Source organism: Artemia franciscana, chromosome 2, assembly GCF_032884065.1.
Source record: "Artemia franciscana chromosome 2, ASM3288406v1, whole genome shotgun sequence".
Classification (NCBI taxonomy): Eukaryota; Metazoa; Arthropoda; class Branchiopoda; order Anostraca; family Artemiidae; genus Artemia; species Artemia franciscana.
In genome coordinates, this window is record NC_088864.1 from 11,712,421 (window position 1) to 11,727,687 (window position 15,267).

The window sequence follows — 15,267 nt, forward strand, 5'->3', positions numbered from 1 at the left end:
AGACAAGCTGTTGTCAAGACTATACAAACTGGCTATTCTAATGACTTAGGTCTTACCTTGGACCACCTTGTCCTAAATCAATGGCATTGGAACCTGTCTCTGAAGCTGAAATAGCCAGAATTGTCAATGGTTTAAGGGGTTTTTCATCTTCTGGCCCAGACCGTATTTCGACTAAGGTTGTCAAGTTCATTCTTCCTGCCATCGTGTCTGCCCTCACGAGACTTGTCAATCTTTCTTTGGAAAATGGTGTCTTTCCAAGTACTTTAAAGCGTGCTCGTGTTATTATTCTTTTTAAAGGTGGACCAAGGCACGATCTTGTAAATTATCGTCCCATATCTCTTGTATCAGTGTTTAGTAAAATTTTTGAAAAGCTATGTTTCTCGACTGTTTAATTTTCTCAATTCTAAGCACTTTCATGATTTTCAGTCTGGTTTTAGGGCGAAGCACTCAACTGAGCATGCATGTACAACTCCTCTTGAATTATTTACATTCAGCTCTTCATTCTGGTCTGATACCTGCTCATCTTTTTCTCGATGTTCGAAAAGCATTTGACTCTTTAACGCACAACACTCTTCTTTTGAAACTGTCCCATAATAGTATAAGAGGGAATGCTTATTCTTGGTTTCTATCATATTTATCTGGTCGAGCTATCTCGGTTGATCCGCACTTTTCTAGCCCTTCTGGAATAGAGTTTGGCGTTCCACAAGGATCTGTCATTGGGCCGATACTCTTTTTAATCTACGTCAATCACCTTATTAATGCGGTTAAAAATTTAAAACCTACCATCTTTGTCAACCATTATCCGTCACTAATTGTTACAGGAGTTCGTCCTTCCCGGACGCACTTATTGCTTTTGCTGATGACAATACTCTTGGCACAACTGATAGAACCGAAACTGATCATAGGTCAAAGATGATAGCCCTTTTTGAAAGAGTTATCCAGTGGTTCAATGTAAATTATCTTGCCTTAAATGTCGGAAAAGCGTGTTTTCTCATTTTCTCCTGAGTCTGAAAAGCTTGCCCTGACTTAAATCAAAATACACGTATCAAGAGGTTCTCTAAGTATACCTAAGGATTGTTACGTTCGATTCCGAGTCATCTTGCTTGATGGAAATCTTTCCTTCAAGCATCATATTGACCTGATTAAAATGAAATTCTCCATGAGTCTTTAAATCCTTAGAACGGTTGGACACATATTTCCAGGTTCGATTCTTAGAATCGTGTTCTGCAGCCTAGTTCAGTCTTATGTTTCATATTGTTCTGTCATTTGAATTTCAACTTTTTCCCTCGTCTCTGAAGCCACTTTCAAAACTTTAGGATAAAGCAGGGACTCTTATTGAGGAAACTAACCAATCTTCACTTAATTCCTTGCTTGATTTGAAATCTCTCTATTTCCTTTCTTGTTCTTCTTTCTTTTCTTTTTTTTTACAGTTGCACGGCCATCTTCCTGCTGCCCTATGTAATAATATATCTTTTGTTTCTGATCAATCGACTTATCATCTCCGTACTTACAATAATTTACAGATTCTTCATACTCCATCAGTGAGGTCTGACTTCAACCCTCTGACAGCTTGCAACAGGATCTGGAACACGCTCCCAGAGTTCGCACGAAGCTGCCGCTCGTTTGGTATGTTCAAAATTATGTTAGAGAATTTCTAACTAGTAAATAAGGTTTTTTTTCCGCTTTCCTCTGGAGTTGATGTCTCTGGACTGAGTTGGATATCTAATTGAGTTGGTGAAATCATGTGCTACCTTCTGTCTAGCTTGTCATTTTTGGGGACTCGATTTTTTGGATTTTGCTTACATTTTTGTGTTGGTATTTTGTTTCTCCCCTATTCTTTCCCGGCCATTAATCCATATGGGCGAGATTGTCTTGAAGTAGTTTTTTGTTTATGAAATTTATTGTTAAATAAAGAAGTCAGAACTCAGAACTTAGATACGCGTAGTGTCTTTTGATTTTGCTCTATCTCCACTCTCATAGAGTCTTAGGCTCTATCCAATCCACTTGGGTTTAAGTATACAAATCATCTTTAAAGTCTTAAATTACGACTAATGATTAGTTTGATTGTTTGAGCGCTTGTCTTTTTTTTTACTAATAAACGTGTTTTTATTCATTTGAAACATTTTAAGGTAAATGCAATTATATCTTATAGGACAACGTCCGGTATCGCCTGCAACACAGAAGATTCGGAGAAATGTTCCTTTGATTCTTGCAAACCCGAAGGCTATCCACCCACTAAGCATAATATACTTTGCAATAGAGAGACAGTAAAGAGCGTTATATTCGACCATGTTGATATAAGAAACAGGTAAAGTAAATTGCAATCTTCCGTGGCAAATCTCTGATAATGTTCTAAGCAAAGGTTGGGCGTTGAATCAGTTTCAACATAGAGTATCTTAAGTCAAGGGTGTACACAGGGAGTGATCCTTGTGACCCCCCACAATTCAAAAATTTTCTGAATTTCTAGGTACTTTTTATTCAAACTATCCCCAAAAAAAAATTCATTATTAACCTCTACCGAAAAAAATGTCTGTACTTGGGTGGCCTACATGTTAAACAAACTTTTGTTTTAACGGTTCGGTTTGGAGCGGGGGTCAATTGTATGACCCTGTAAGCTCAGTCGGAGTCGACCCAGCTCTAAATGGGTAACTGGAGAAATTTGGAAGAAAAACACGGGAAGCATTGGATGATTTGCCCCTAACCATGCATTGCACTCCCAGCCGAAGGCATCGAATCAGGAGATCGGCGCCTTTGTAATTAGACCATTGGTCAGCATGCGAAAAAGTTTTTCTTTTAAGTTATGTCTGAGACTTTACATGCTATGAATTAAAAAAACCAATTTGCTCTTTTACACAGAATTAGGGGAGTTTTGACATGCATAACCCCTGGTAATGCCCCTTTCCCTGTTAAAAGCTGCCTAGAAAATGCATTTTACTTATCATAATCATCAACCCTGTTGAAAAGATCATTGAACCTCCACCTAAAGATCATGTAGATGTTCTATTTTTGGTGCCCCATTTTGCTAATGATCAAAGGATATCGCAATAAGATTAAACTTTTAGCGAATGTACCTATATTTTTTAGTGCCTAATTACAAAATTGAAACCTTGATTTTAATTTTTAATTAGTCTTTAAGCCAAAATTTAATTTAAACCTAAACTTAAACTCTTAAGCTTAGTACAGTAACCAATATAGGAGCTAATAGTAGAGACTTCCGTTTTTTTTTTGTTTTTTTTTTGCTCTGACTCATGCTTTTTAATCTAAGAAAAGTCCTATAAAAGCTACTTTGACTAGCGTTATTTATACGATTTAGTAGATTAAATTGAAAAGCACTCAGGTTTTCCCACAACAAGTAAACGGTGAAACGGGTAAATAGCAAGCAGAAGTTACTTTGAAAGCATTTTGCACTTCACAAAACATTCAAATGATCGCTAGGCATCTGCCTATTTTTTTTTTTTTTTACTTTTTCCGCGGAGACCTTGGAAATACTATTTAACTTTAAGTACAGAAAGCAAATGTACTATTTCAGTTAATCACCAAAGAAAAAAAATATTATACAGATTATAACATAATTGAAAAAAAAGAACGAAATTAAAAATCTAACTAGTCTTTTAAAGTATATTTGCCTCTAAAAATACGTCTTTTTTCAAACTTGATCAAATATTTGGGTATTTGTTGTTTATAGTATTGTATATTTTTCAGTGTGGTTTTTATAAAGGTTTTCTTTCTTGGCCGTTCTGCCCCCCCCCCCCTTTTTTTTACACTAAGCAAATTTTCGCAGAGTCATAGTTTTTGATAGTTAAATCTAAAGTTAATGAATTTTGCATATTTATAATTACCGTAAAAATCTGGTTATTTATTTAAAAGTTTTTGCGTGATTCGTATTAAAGCTCACATTTGAGAACCAAACATAATTTCAGGAATTCGTTTATTTTCTAGACAAAGGAACATCGATTCTGTGTGAATTTTTTTAAAGGTTTCAATTAGATAGGCTAGGATATTAATGAGATTACTTCATTCCCGACCATCAATTTTCGATTTTGTATATTTTATAGTTGATAGTGGACAAGAAGCTATAACTTTTTAATCTTTGTATTATAAAAGTCTAAGCGTTTCACAGGGTATAATAAAAGTAGCAATAAATCAGAATTAAAAAGCTTTTTTATGATCATCGCAAGAGTTACTTTATGTGTAATTTTGTGGCTTGCCTAAGCTTAAAATTTAGGGTTTTAATTTATCCGACCAATCAATGATTTATAAAGGTTTTTCAATGATAAGAAAGATGGTATTAATGTAGCTAAAACATCACAAATTATTTTGGCAAAATCTATCAAACGCATATTTCACCTCCTTTTTAAATAGTCAAACAGACTTGAATTTTGTTTTGTGAATCTTGGTCTTAACCTTCATGCAAAAGCAGATAATGGAATTGAAAACGTCTTATGACCTGTAATTAGATTATATACTAATCCAGATTATATAATATAAATTTTAATGATTGAAGATGTAACGAATATCCCAAGGGTAGGAAACATGAAATTTGGTGATATAGAATTTATTATTTATTCAGGCCCAAAGGATGGGGCACATATGCAAGGAGTTGGGCTCATAATGAATAATGAAGCTACCAATTCTTGTTTAGGTTTGAAAGGTATTAATATTAAGATACTAGTTGCTAATCTTGGGATTAAAAAAAGCAGGGTAGCTGTCATAGTAGCATGTGCCCTGTAGAACTGACTAATGGAGATAGTATTGACTCAGATAAATTTTATTTACAGCTACAGGAACAAACAGGCAGGGTTCCAGGTAGAAATGTGGTATTTTTGTTAGTGGATTCTAATGCCCAGTTCGGTGGATATAAGGTTAGATGGTACCCTAGTCTAGATAAATTGATACAGGAAAAGAAAACAGCAATGGTTAAATACTGCTGCAATTTTGTAGATACACCAATCTAGTTATAATCAATACGGTGTTTGGTCGTAAAATGTAATTGTGTAAAATGTAAGTTAACATAGTATTCACATGATGGTTAGACAGCTAACTTTATTGATTGTTAATGTAGACCGAAAACTGGCAGGATCGATACAAGATACTAGTGTATACATGAGTGCTGTTATTGGTGTTAAAAATAAAGATAAGTATTTAGTAGTGTCTAGCGTTAATTTGAAGCTGACATTTCAGAAGCATAACCACCTTCTGGGAAGTTATGACGCTGGTATACTCTACGATGAAAATTTGAAAAAAAGTTTCCAGGAACAGTTGGATGCTAAATCGGAAAGTTTTTAATTTGACAGTGTAGAAGATGGATAGCATAATTTTAAGAAATAGTTTGTGATAGTCGATGATGGTGTCTTAGGAAGAAAGTTAGAAACACAGCTTGGAATTTTAGTTTAAATGCTTTTTATTTAATAGAGTGGAAGAGGGGCATGTGCAAGATTTATTTGAGATAGATCATATGAAAATAAGAGGAATATAAAGATATTGGGAAAAGCATTAAAATATGAATTAAAGAAGTGTGAAGTGGAGGCAACGGGTAAAATTGCCGAAAATTAGGAAAATGAAGCAAGACAGCATAATAGTAAAATGTTGTGCGGGCATGCTAATAAATTGAAAGAGAATAGTCAATCTGGACTTTTGCCAGTTAAAGATAGGAACGCAGCCACAATTAGTGAGAAGGAAAGAATTAAAGAAAGATGGGTAGAACATATTGAGAATATGCTAAATCGTGAATTACAGGAAAAGGCATAGTATAAAATGAAAAAGTTTGTGACACTTTGAATGTGAAGGAAGATTTATTTTGTGAGGAAGAATTAGCAATATGATTAAAAATTAATAAAGCTCCTGGTGCTGATAGTGTGGTAAATGAATTTTTTAGTATGGTGGTTGTGAGGTTAGAGGTAAGTTACTGATGAAATAATAATAATAACAATAATTTATTTATAACCCACAAAGTACATTAAACTGTGGAGTAAACACACAAAAAACAAGACAAAAAACATAACAAAATAAATAACATAGCAGCATAACAACATACAACATAAGTAAATTACCTCAATCAAAAAAATACCAAAGAGGGTCAAAAACACCAATCATTTCCCGAGTTTTAAGACATATATCTTTAGATAAGTGTTTCAGTCGCGAGGGCGCATCAAGGATGTCAAATTTAGAAACGACTGTATAATTCCGATACCACCGAGGGAGACGCAGCAAATACTTGCAATACTTAAAATATCCTGAGCGTATTTTCTTTGTATCCTTCTTGCGAAGGAGGAAAGCAAAACCAGAAATAAAAAAACCAGCAGGGGCACCAAAACTAGAACAAAGACGGCATAGTCCTTTTCGGTTATACCGACCACGATTTGGTGAAATTTTTGCGTATCCAACCCGCATACTTTTCAGAACGCTGGACGTAATAGCGGAGCAAATAGACGAAAGTGACGTGGAAAAAAAGAGACCCAACCATTTAATACTTGCTGAACATGGTATAGTTGAAGAACCCAAGCAAAGAGGTTATGCTGGTGGAGGACTCCCAAAACACAAAAACTCACATTTGGAGGCATTAACTGAAAGGCCTACTGTGTATAGTGCGGCTGAAAGTCGGTAAAAGTTGGTAATTAGACTATGTTTTGTCCGGCTAAGAAGCAGAACATCATCAGCATATGCAACGTGACTAATGTCTAAATTATCATTGTAAAAAATTGTCGGTTGAAGACGTTGGAGACACGAAGCTAAAACACATTTAAATATGATTGGGGATAACACGGCACCTTACCTCACGCCTTTTTTAACAGGAATATACTCCCCTACAGTACCATTCCACTTCACCCTAACTGAAGAATTAGCATACCAATACTTAAGCACGGAAACAATAGAAGGGTTAACACCTGAGGCTGCTAGAGAAAACAAAGCATTTGAATGAATTACATTGTCAAAAGCGCTAGATATGTCAACAGTCCAACAATACAGGGGACTTTTTTGAGCAACAGCTTGTTTCATTAGCCGACCCACAATATGGTGAGCTTGAACGCAGCCCATACCTTTTCCAAAACCAAGCTGGAAGGGTGTAAAATTGCACTTGGAGTTAATGGCCGGCAGCAGTACATATTCAAATAGCTTACTAACAAAACAAGACACAGGGATAGGACGGTAATTAGAGCAAGCACTGGGGTCCTTACCCCTCTTGACTATGGGAGATATACAACCGGATAGAAAACTATCTGGCACAATGGACTGTGCCAAACACATCTGAAACAATAACTGCAAATGCTTCAGCAGTTCAGGACAATCATAAGCAAAAAACATGAAGCAAAGACCATCACTATCGAGAGACTCAGACTTATTGACTTGCTTAAGAGCTCGGAGTATAACACCAGATTCCACCGACAACACTTGAGATTGGTTGATACGAATTGGGAGGGCTGAGTTGACAAGCTTTGTAAAATGATTTTGGAGATTAATATTAAATGAAAGCAAAATATTTTTATAATGAGAAACGAAGTCACATAGCCGAAGAGACGAATTAATTGGAGGTGAACACTTTACACTGTTTATAACACGATCCCAGGATTTCTTGTCACAAGGACCATCCCAGGCATTCAGTCTTGCTCTACGCAGGGAATATTTGTACTCTTGTTTGGTTTTCTGTTTTATTTGATATACTGAACCAGAAGAAGGACGGTCACAGGCTATCCACATACGGAGCCATAACTTAGCTTTTTGTTTAGTCATCTTCACTTTAGGATCAACTTTCCAAAAGGGATTGCGAGTACCCGTTCGCACGCACTCGGACGGTACATCTATTTTAGCGGCAGACTTTAGACAAAACACTATTTGCTGATAATACGAGTTGATATCTATCCGAATTGAAGTTGTAGAAACAGATGTTTGCAATAAGTGGAAAGGCACTTTAATAGATGATAATAACTGGGACAATGTCAATGCATAAAGTGGAACATTGGTATTTTCCCAATTTAACTTTGAGAACCACTTGGGAGAGTTACGTTGCACAGAGCTCGCCATGGAGCAAGATAATTGGCACGTGATTGGTAAATGATCGTCGTCGATTTTAGAGTCGTCCATATGAGCTATTGATGAAAGTAGAGTCTTTTTTAAAAAAACTTTTCAAAATATGATTTTGAAAAGGGGAATGTGCCTGGTGATTTTAGGAAAAGTCTTGTTAAATCCTTCCTTAAGAAAATTGAAACGGGTGATTTTGGTAATCATATAAGCATTGGCCTGGTTTCTATAGTGAGGAAATTACTTAGTAGGATGATACTTTTTAGATTTAGAGATTCTATATATAAATTTTTAAGAGAATATCAGCGTAGTTTTAGGAACAGTTGAAGATGTATCGACTGAAATCGTATTCTTAGATTAATAATCGAGAAGTGCCTAAGTCTTCAAAGGCCTTTAGTCCTCAGTTTGATAGATTATGAGCAAACGTTTGATTCAGCTGATAGAAGAGCTTTAGTAAAGATCCTAACTCATAGCGACTAAGTTGCTATGACTAGGAATATTAGACAAGGAGTATTATTTGTAAGAACGGTGGATGCAGTGTAGATGTAAAAAGTAGAATAGCTAAGGCCCAAGTGTTTTTTTTTTCACAGTTGAAAAATTTTGGAAGAATAGGAAGATAAGTCGGTGAACCAAGATTCAAATCTTGGAAGTTACATTGATGACAGAGGTCAAGTATGGTTTCGAGGTGGGGGAGCTCCGATAAATGGAAGGAGATCTGCTAGATGAATAGAAAAGGAGCGCTAGATAAATGGAAGAGGAGCTGCTAGATAAATGGAAGAGGAGCTCCCATAAATTGGGTTTTGGGTTTATTCTAGAATAGTTTTACCTTGTTTTGAATATTTTTAAATAAGTTCAGATGGTGCCTCGGAAGTGAAACTTTTTCTTCACGTTGGGAAAAGGAAAATAACAAAGTTAGAAGTATTTTACAGCTTATAGCTTATAAGTATATTATGTATTTTTCAATGTAGCACAATAGAATTTAATGAATGGTTAAAGATAATGGAAAATTTAGGTAATGGACAGTAGTACGTAATTAAATTAAGATCGGTTAGTTTCCTGAATATGAGTCCTTGCTTTATCATAAAGTTTTGAAAGTGGTTTCAGAGACGTGGGAAAAGTTGACATTCAAATAACAGAACAATATGAAACATAAGACTGAACTATGCTGCAGAACACGATTCTAAGAATCGACCTTGGAAATATGTGTCTGAGCTTTCCAAGGATTCCAATACTCCTGGAGACTTTCATTTTAATGTGGCCGATATGATGCTTGAAGGAAAGATTTCCGTCAAGCAAGATGCCTAGGAATCAAACGTAACGATCCTTAGGTCTACTTAGAGAATCTCATGATACGTGTATTTTGATTTAAGTCAGGGCAAGCTTTTCAGACTCAGGAGAAAATGAGAAAACACGCTTTTCCGACATTTAAGGCAAGATAATTTACATTGAACCACTGGATAACTCTTTCAAAAAGCGCTATCATCGTTGAACGAAGATCAGTCTCAGTTCTACCAGTTGTGCCAAGAGTACTGTCATCAGCGAAAGAAATAAGTGCATCCGGGAAGGACGAACTCCTGTAAAAATTAGTGACGGATAATATTTGACAAAGACGACAGCAAATGGTAGGTTTTAAATTTTAAATGCATTAATAATGTCATTGACGTAGATTAAAAAGAGTATCGGCCCAATGACAGATCCTTGTGGAACGCCAAATTCTATTCCAGAAGGGTTAGAAAAGTGCGGACCAACCGAGATAACTCGACCAGGTAAATATGATAGAAATCAAGAATAAGCATTCCCTCTTATACCAATATGGGATAGTTTCAAAAGAAGAATGTTGTGTGTTAATGAGTCAAATGCTTTTCGAACATCGAGAAAAAGATCAGCAGGCATCAGACCAGAGTGAAGAGCTGAACGTAAATAATTCAAGAGAGTTGCACATGCATTCTTAGTTGAGTGCTTTGCTCTAAAACCAAAGTGAATATTGTTTTTATATAAATATGTTAGCATTTACGCTTAAATAAAAAAAAACTTCTAAGAAGATTCATTATGATAAACCACAGTTAATTTTTTTCCTATATTCCAGGGAGTCAAGTGTCTTTAATATGCCAAAGTTCCAATATTTCTGTGAGGAAAAAGTGAAGTTTGTGTTGGCTTTAGATTCAAGTTCAGCCATGATTGATCGGGTAAGACATGATGACTAAACCATTCGGCTAGGCAATCAGATAAACCATGTTTTTTTAAGTTCAATTTAGTTTATAAGAAACAACAGCCTGTGCGGCTAAAAATAACCGAGAAACCCCAGAATAAAATGAACAGTAAAATCAAATTCAAATAAAGTGAAGAAGTATATACAGATTTATTCAACTGTAATAGTCCTTCGACTATATGACAGTCCCAAATCATCACCAGTAGGGAGGCATTAACCCATGTAAACAATGTAACTAAAAAACGATCTAATAAGTATAAAATAATAGTCATAGAGAGAGATAATACCTATCTTAGACTTAGCATATCTTTGTTAGATTATTTTTGAAACTTTTGCAGTCAATTCTTTGAACATCACTTCGGACCTTGGCCGAGCGTTTATGACCGTAGACATGAAAAAAAAATCCAAATGTGACGAATATGTTAATGCCTTCCTAAGATCTTCAAAACTGCTTTTTGCTTTAGTTTTATTTATTATTTTTCATCTGTATTTGTGGCATCACCGCAAATATACTTGTTGTGTGACAACACGTTTCAGCATCAGACTTTGATGAGGCCAACAAAGCTCTGACAACTGCTGCTGCGAGGGATTCTCGTACTAATTCTAACAAATCATCGCATACTCAAACCACCAGAGGCCAACGCAGCTCTGGCTCTTTCTGCATTTAATTGTTTAAGTATGCAAAACTTCATTCTAAGGAATCCAACGATATCCTTCTTAGGATTATTTCTGCGTTAGATAATTATGTTTTATGCAGCAATCTATGTGGTAGCCATTCACTACAGAATAAGCTTGTACTTGATAGCTCTACCTACACCTTTTAATTTTACACACTCCGTAAAAATTAATCGTTGATTGGATCAAATTAAATTGTTTATTTCCCATTTTCTTTAAATTACAACTAGGTTTTGAAGTATACGCTGAGAAATTCTTATCTAAGCAAGCTTTGACCTTCTGTTTCACAAATGATATTAATTCAATTATTCAAATGAAAATATTTACTATTGACGGCAAGTGCATACACGGTGAAAAATGGTCGCTTGGCTTAGAAAAACGTAATTTTTCTTTCTTAAATCATTCCAAGTACGAAACACAGTCCTATTGACCTTTTTCAGTCCCATTTTGAAATGCAAGTAAACTGCTTCTTTTTTGAAAAAAAAATAAAATTGATAAAGTAAAAATAATATTTTGCAGGCTGTTGTTTAGGTTCCAAGGGTTTTGGCACTCATTTAGTATAAAATCCTCCCTACTCCGTTGGCCGTCTCATCCTGATTTCGAATCTTCTAGTTAAAGATGTAAATTTGGTTGTTTTTACAATATTCTTCTGCGACTGTTCTTTACAGCAATCTGTTTTATCAGTGCATCTCAATTTGCCATTTAGGAAAATAACTGGTCACATTTTAGGAGATCGTACTTGTAGAGTCTATTTTAAAATCTGGCCACATTTTCACCTCCTTTAAGGTTACCATAAGTACGTGCAAGTTTACAACAAACTAACTTTGCAGTCGATTACTTTCTTGGTTTATTAAAGAAATTTCTTTGAGAGGAAGGGAGCGTAATCAGAAATCAAAATCGAACCAAAGCTATATTAAGCACTTAAATTTAAGTAATGCTTGATTAATATCAAAGCCGTATTCAGGAGGATAGGACTACCGGGTTTGAACTCCCTCCCCCAAAATAGTTTTCCGGACCATAAACGTAAGAAAAATCCACATAAGAAAATGTTTGATATGTTTCTACGAGTATTTTTGTAACCTCTCCCACTCCCTGAAAAACAAAATCTAGGATATGTTCTTGATTACTATATAATTTGAAGAAAGTTACTCAGTAATTTTTTCGTGGGGGTGGGGGGGATTCACAAAGCAAGTTATATTTGTGCTAAACGTATCCAGAGGTTTGGGAAAATTTAGGATTGTAAGGGTGCCTCAACCCTGATCTCCCCATTCAAAGTGAATTTCCTATACTGGAGAAAAATAATAAAATATTCCCAGTTTCATTATTTAATCTTAAAACTACTGTCTTTTCTGAATTTCTTTATTGAGGAATTTCAAATTGGACCAGGAAGTTTTACATTGCAGGAACTTGTAATTGAATATTATACCGCATGAATGATATACCAGAAGAAAACTGAAGAATAGAAATGAAGGCATATTCTGACAGGAGTCAAATTCTGTCTTGGTAACAACATTTTGCATTCCTTTTGCCACGATTTATGGATAATAAAGGGATAATAAACCTGCACCCTTTACCAGTAAAAAACAAAAACAAACCATTCATAACAACTATAATTCGTCTATTTTCTAGTTCGACATACAATTTTGTCTTTTTTTAAAATTGAATAGTAACTCTTTGTGCAATTTTTTCCTCCATTCATATTATAATTTGTTTTAGGACAACTGGAAGTTTATAAGAATTGCAGCTCGTCGATTTGTCCTTTATGATCTTCCTAACAATACAGAAATCGGACTTGTTCGTTTCTCAGCAAAAGCTAAAGCTGAAACTGACTCACTTACATCACTATCTAGCGATAAAGATAGAGAATCAATTGTGGCGCGGATACCTGACTACCCAGAGAAGATGGCCGAGAAGTGCTTTGAATGCGCCATTAGAGAAAGTATAAAGGTACGAAATTGATTTTTTTTTTCCTAATTTTTTTCAAAACTAAGACATCAAATATATTAACGAGCAAAAGAGGGCTAAAATTAATAAAACATCGCATAATCAATATTCCCTTAACCCTTTATGCTCTTTCCAACAGTACAGACATCAAACTCGTTTGTTTCTCCGTTGAGGCATAAATTAAGATTTAAATAAGAATTAAGGATTTTAAAGAATAGAGTTGGCAAGTATGAAATAAAGAAAATGAAGATTTACGGTAGATAGAAGCAAGATAAAGTATAAATAATAATCTTAAATATAATTAAGGGTATAATTTCTTACGCTGTATGTCTTCTTTTAACTCTGGTGTGCCTTAACCCAAGTTAGTTATATTGTTTTCACCTTACCATTTTATAAATCCGTGATAGGTGTGCACAGTTTCAGAATGAAGATATTCAGAAAAAAATCAGCGTGATTGTAAGACAACCAAAAGTTATATGTAGTCTGAGGTACGTAAATAAAATTTGACTCTTCGGAGGATGGGGTCAAGGTTAAGAAAAAACAGAGAAATACAAAAAACATAAAAAATGAAGGGTAAACCCTTTTAATATTGATATTATGAGAGAAGATCATTGTACTAGAGGCCCCAATCTCATTATCTATGTTTTTGATTTATCGTATGAAAAAAATAGACTGTATTCTTACCAAGACTATTATTGAAAAATTCGTATAGTGCGTTTTAACTCGAGGCTCAAACAGCTACACAAGTTTTATTCTTGACTTCGTCCTATTAAATTCTTCCTTGATTTAAAGGATCTAGCTCACCCCATTTGAGGAATTGTGTTTACCGTTTGGTCTCTGCAAGATTGCAAAAAGATCACAGCATACCACCCTTTATCTGCAAAACATAGCCTAACCAGCTTAACCTTTCTTTCGTTATGGTTCTTGACAGTTGGACCGGATAACATTTTCCTTAGAGTTTACTGATGGACATATAGTCTTTCAGTTGAGTATATAAAACAATGAGTTGAGTATTCAGACTGTTGGAAATTGATAATAATATGTGACTTGGCCTGAAAAAATTATGTGATGCATTAAAAAAAAAGAGAAATATACCCTGGTCTTCTCTTTATAGTACCAACATTATATATATATTTATCAATATATTAAAGTATTTAGAATCTATATTTTCACCCTTATTGGATCTGTTTTAGGTCTATTTGTACCTAAAAATACGCCTTAGTTATATTTGTTCTTCTTGCAGTAACAAAAAGAAAAAAAGAAAAGAATGGGGAGTGATACACATTCGTCAGTATTGCTACCTTTAACCGTCAAAATAAATAAAAAAACTAATAAACACTAATAACTCAACACCTCACTCTCCAAGCTATAGTTTTTTAGTATTTTTTAGTCAAACGTTTAATTGTTCTAATTAATTGACCCTTGTTTTTCAGTAGTCGTTCTTAAAGAATTGAGAAAAAAACTCAAACTTTAGAAACTATATATATTGGTGACGAAATTCCATTTTTTAGAGTTTTAGTTACTATTGAGCTGCGCCTCTCCTTACCTAAAGTTCGTTACCACGAATTACTTGATTCCTTTAGCACAATTACTCCGGCTGTCACCTTTATTTTATTTCCTTCCAAATCGAATCCAACAAATTTTTATATGAGTAAACTCATTAAATAGTTTTTCCATCAATTACCTTTTTTTCAACGTTAAATGAAATAAAACGTTTCATTACTATTTTTTCTTTTTGATGTTTGCTTCAGATCTGTTGAATATTGATTGTTTTTGTTAAAGGAATATTTACTTGAACTTGATTATTAACTTGAGCAATATTTTCTTCTTTTCAGTTATTCGAGAAAGACGGAGGGTCTGCATTCGGAAATGTCGTGCTCCTAATAACCAGTGGAACTGCAAACATAAACGATTTAAATGCAGCTATAAATCTGGCCAGAAATAAGCAAATGAAAATAACAGTTATATCATATGCAGCTACATCCGAAAATCAACATCAACTAGCCTCTGAAACTGGAGGATTTACCGAAATAGTGCCATCTAAAGGAGTTGGATCATCGTCACATTTGTCAATGATGATTAGACTTGGTGATGCACTTTTGTCTTCGGTTCAGCGCCATCTAGGAAGTAGTGAAGAATTTGGTGACTTACCTGTTCAGGTAAACTTTTGAATATTCAAATTGAATTGAATTCAAGTACCTTCAAAATTAAGCTATCGTTAACCTAAATTATTAAAAGATTTGTTTTAATTAGACGTTAGTTTTTAATACGTTAGATACTATATATAAAACTGCCCAGCGGAACGAGAAATCACAGGCAAGAAAACTCTGCAACGACACTAATTTTCCCAAACTGGAATTTCGGAAAGTTTACAATTGTTATAAATCCCAAATTCACTTTAGTATTTTAATGTTTCTTTAGGT

The 15,267-nt window shown here is 34.6% G+C and overlaps 1 protein-coding gene across 2 annotated transcripts in view; it reads left to right on the top strand.

Moving 5' to 3' along the window:
• Positions 1-15,267, top strand: part of LOC136037267 (calcium-activated chloride channel regulator 2-like) — a 113,528-nt gene that overhangs the window by 78,309 nt on the left and 19,952 nt on the right. For both annotated transcript variants that reach the window (XM_065719905.1, XM_065719911.1), the window contains exons 4-7: positions 2,153-2,308; positions 10,103-10,202; positions 12,617-12,847; positions 14,680-15,003. In XM_065719905.1, the coding sequence (XP_065575977.1) occupies positions 2,153-2,308; positions 10,103-10,202; positions 12,617-12,847; positions 14,680-15,003 (811 nt within the window). The remainder of the gene's footprint in view (positions 1-2,152; positions 2,309-10,102; positions 10,203-12,616; positions 12,848-14,679; positions 15,004-15,267) is intronic.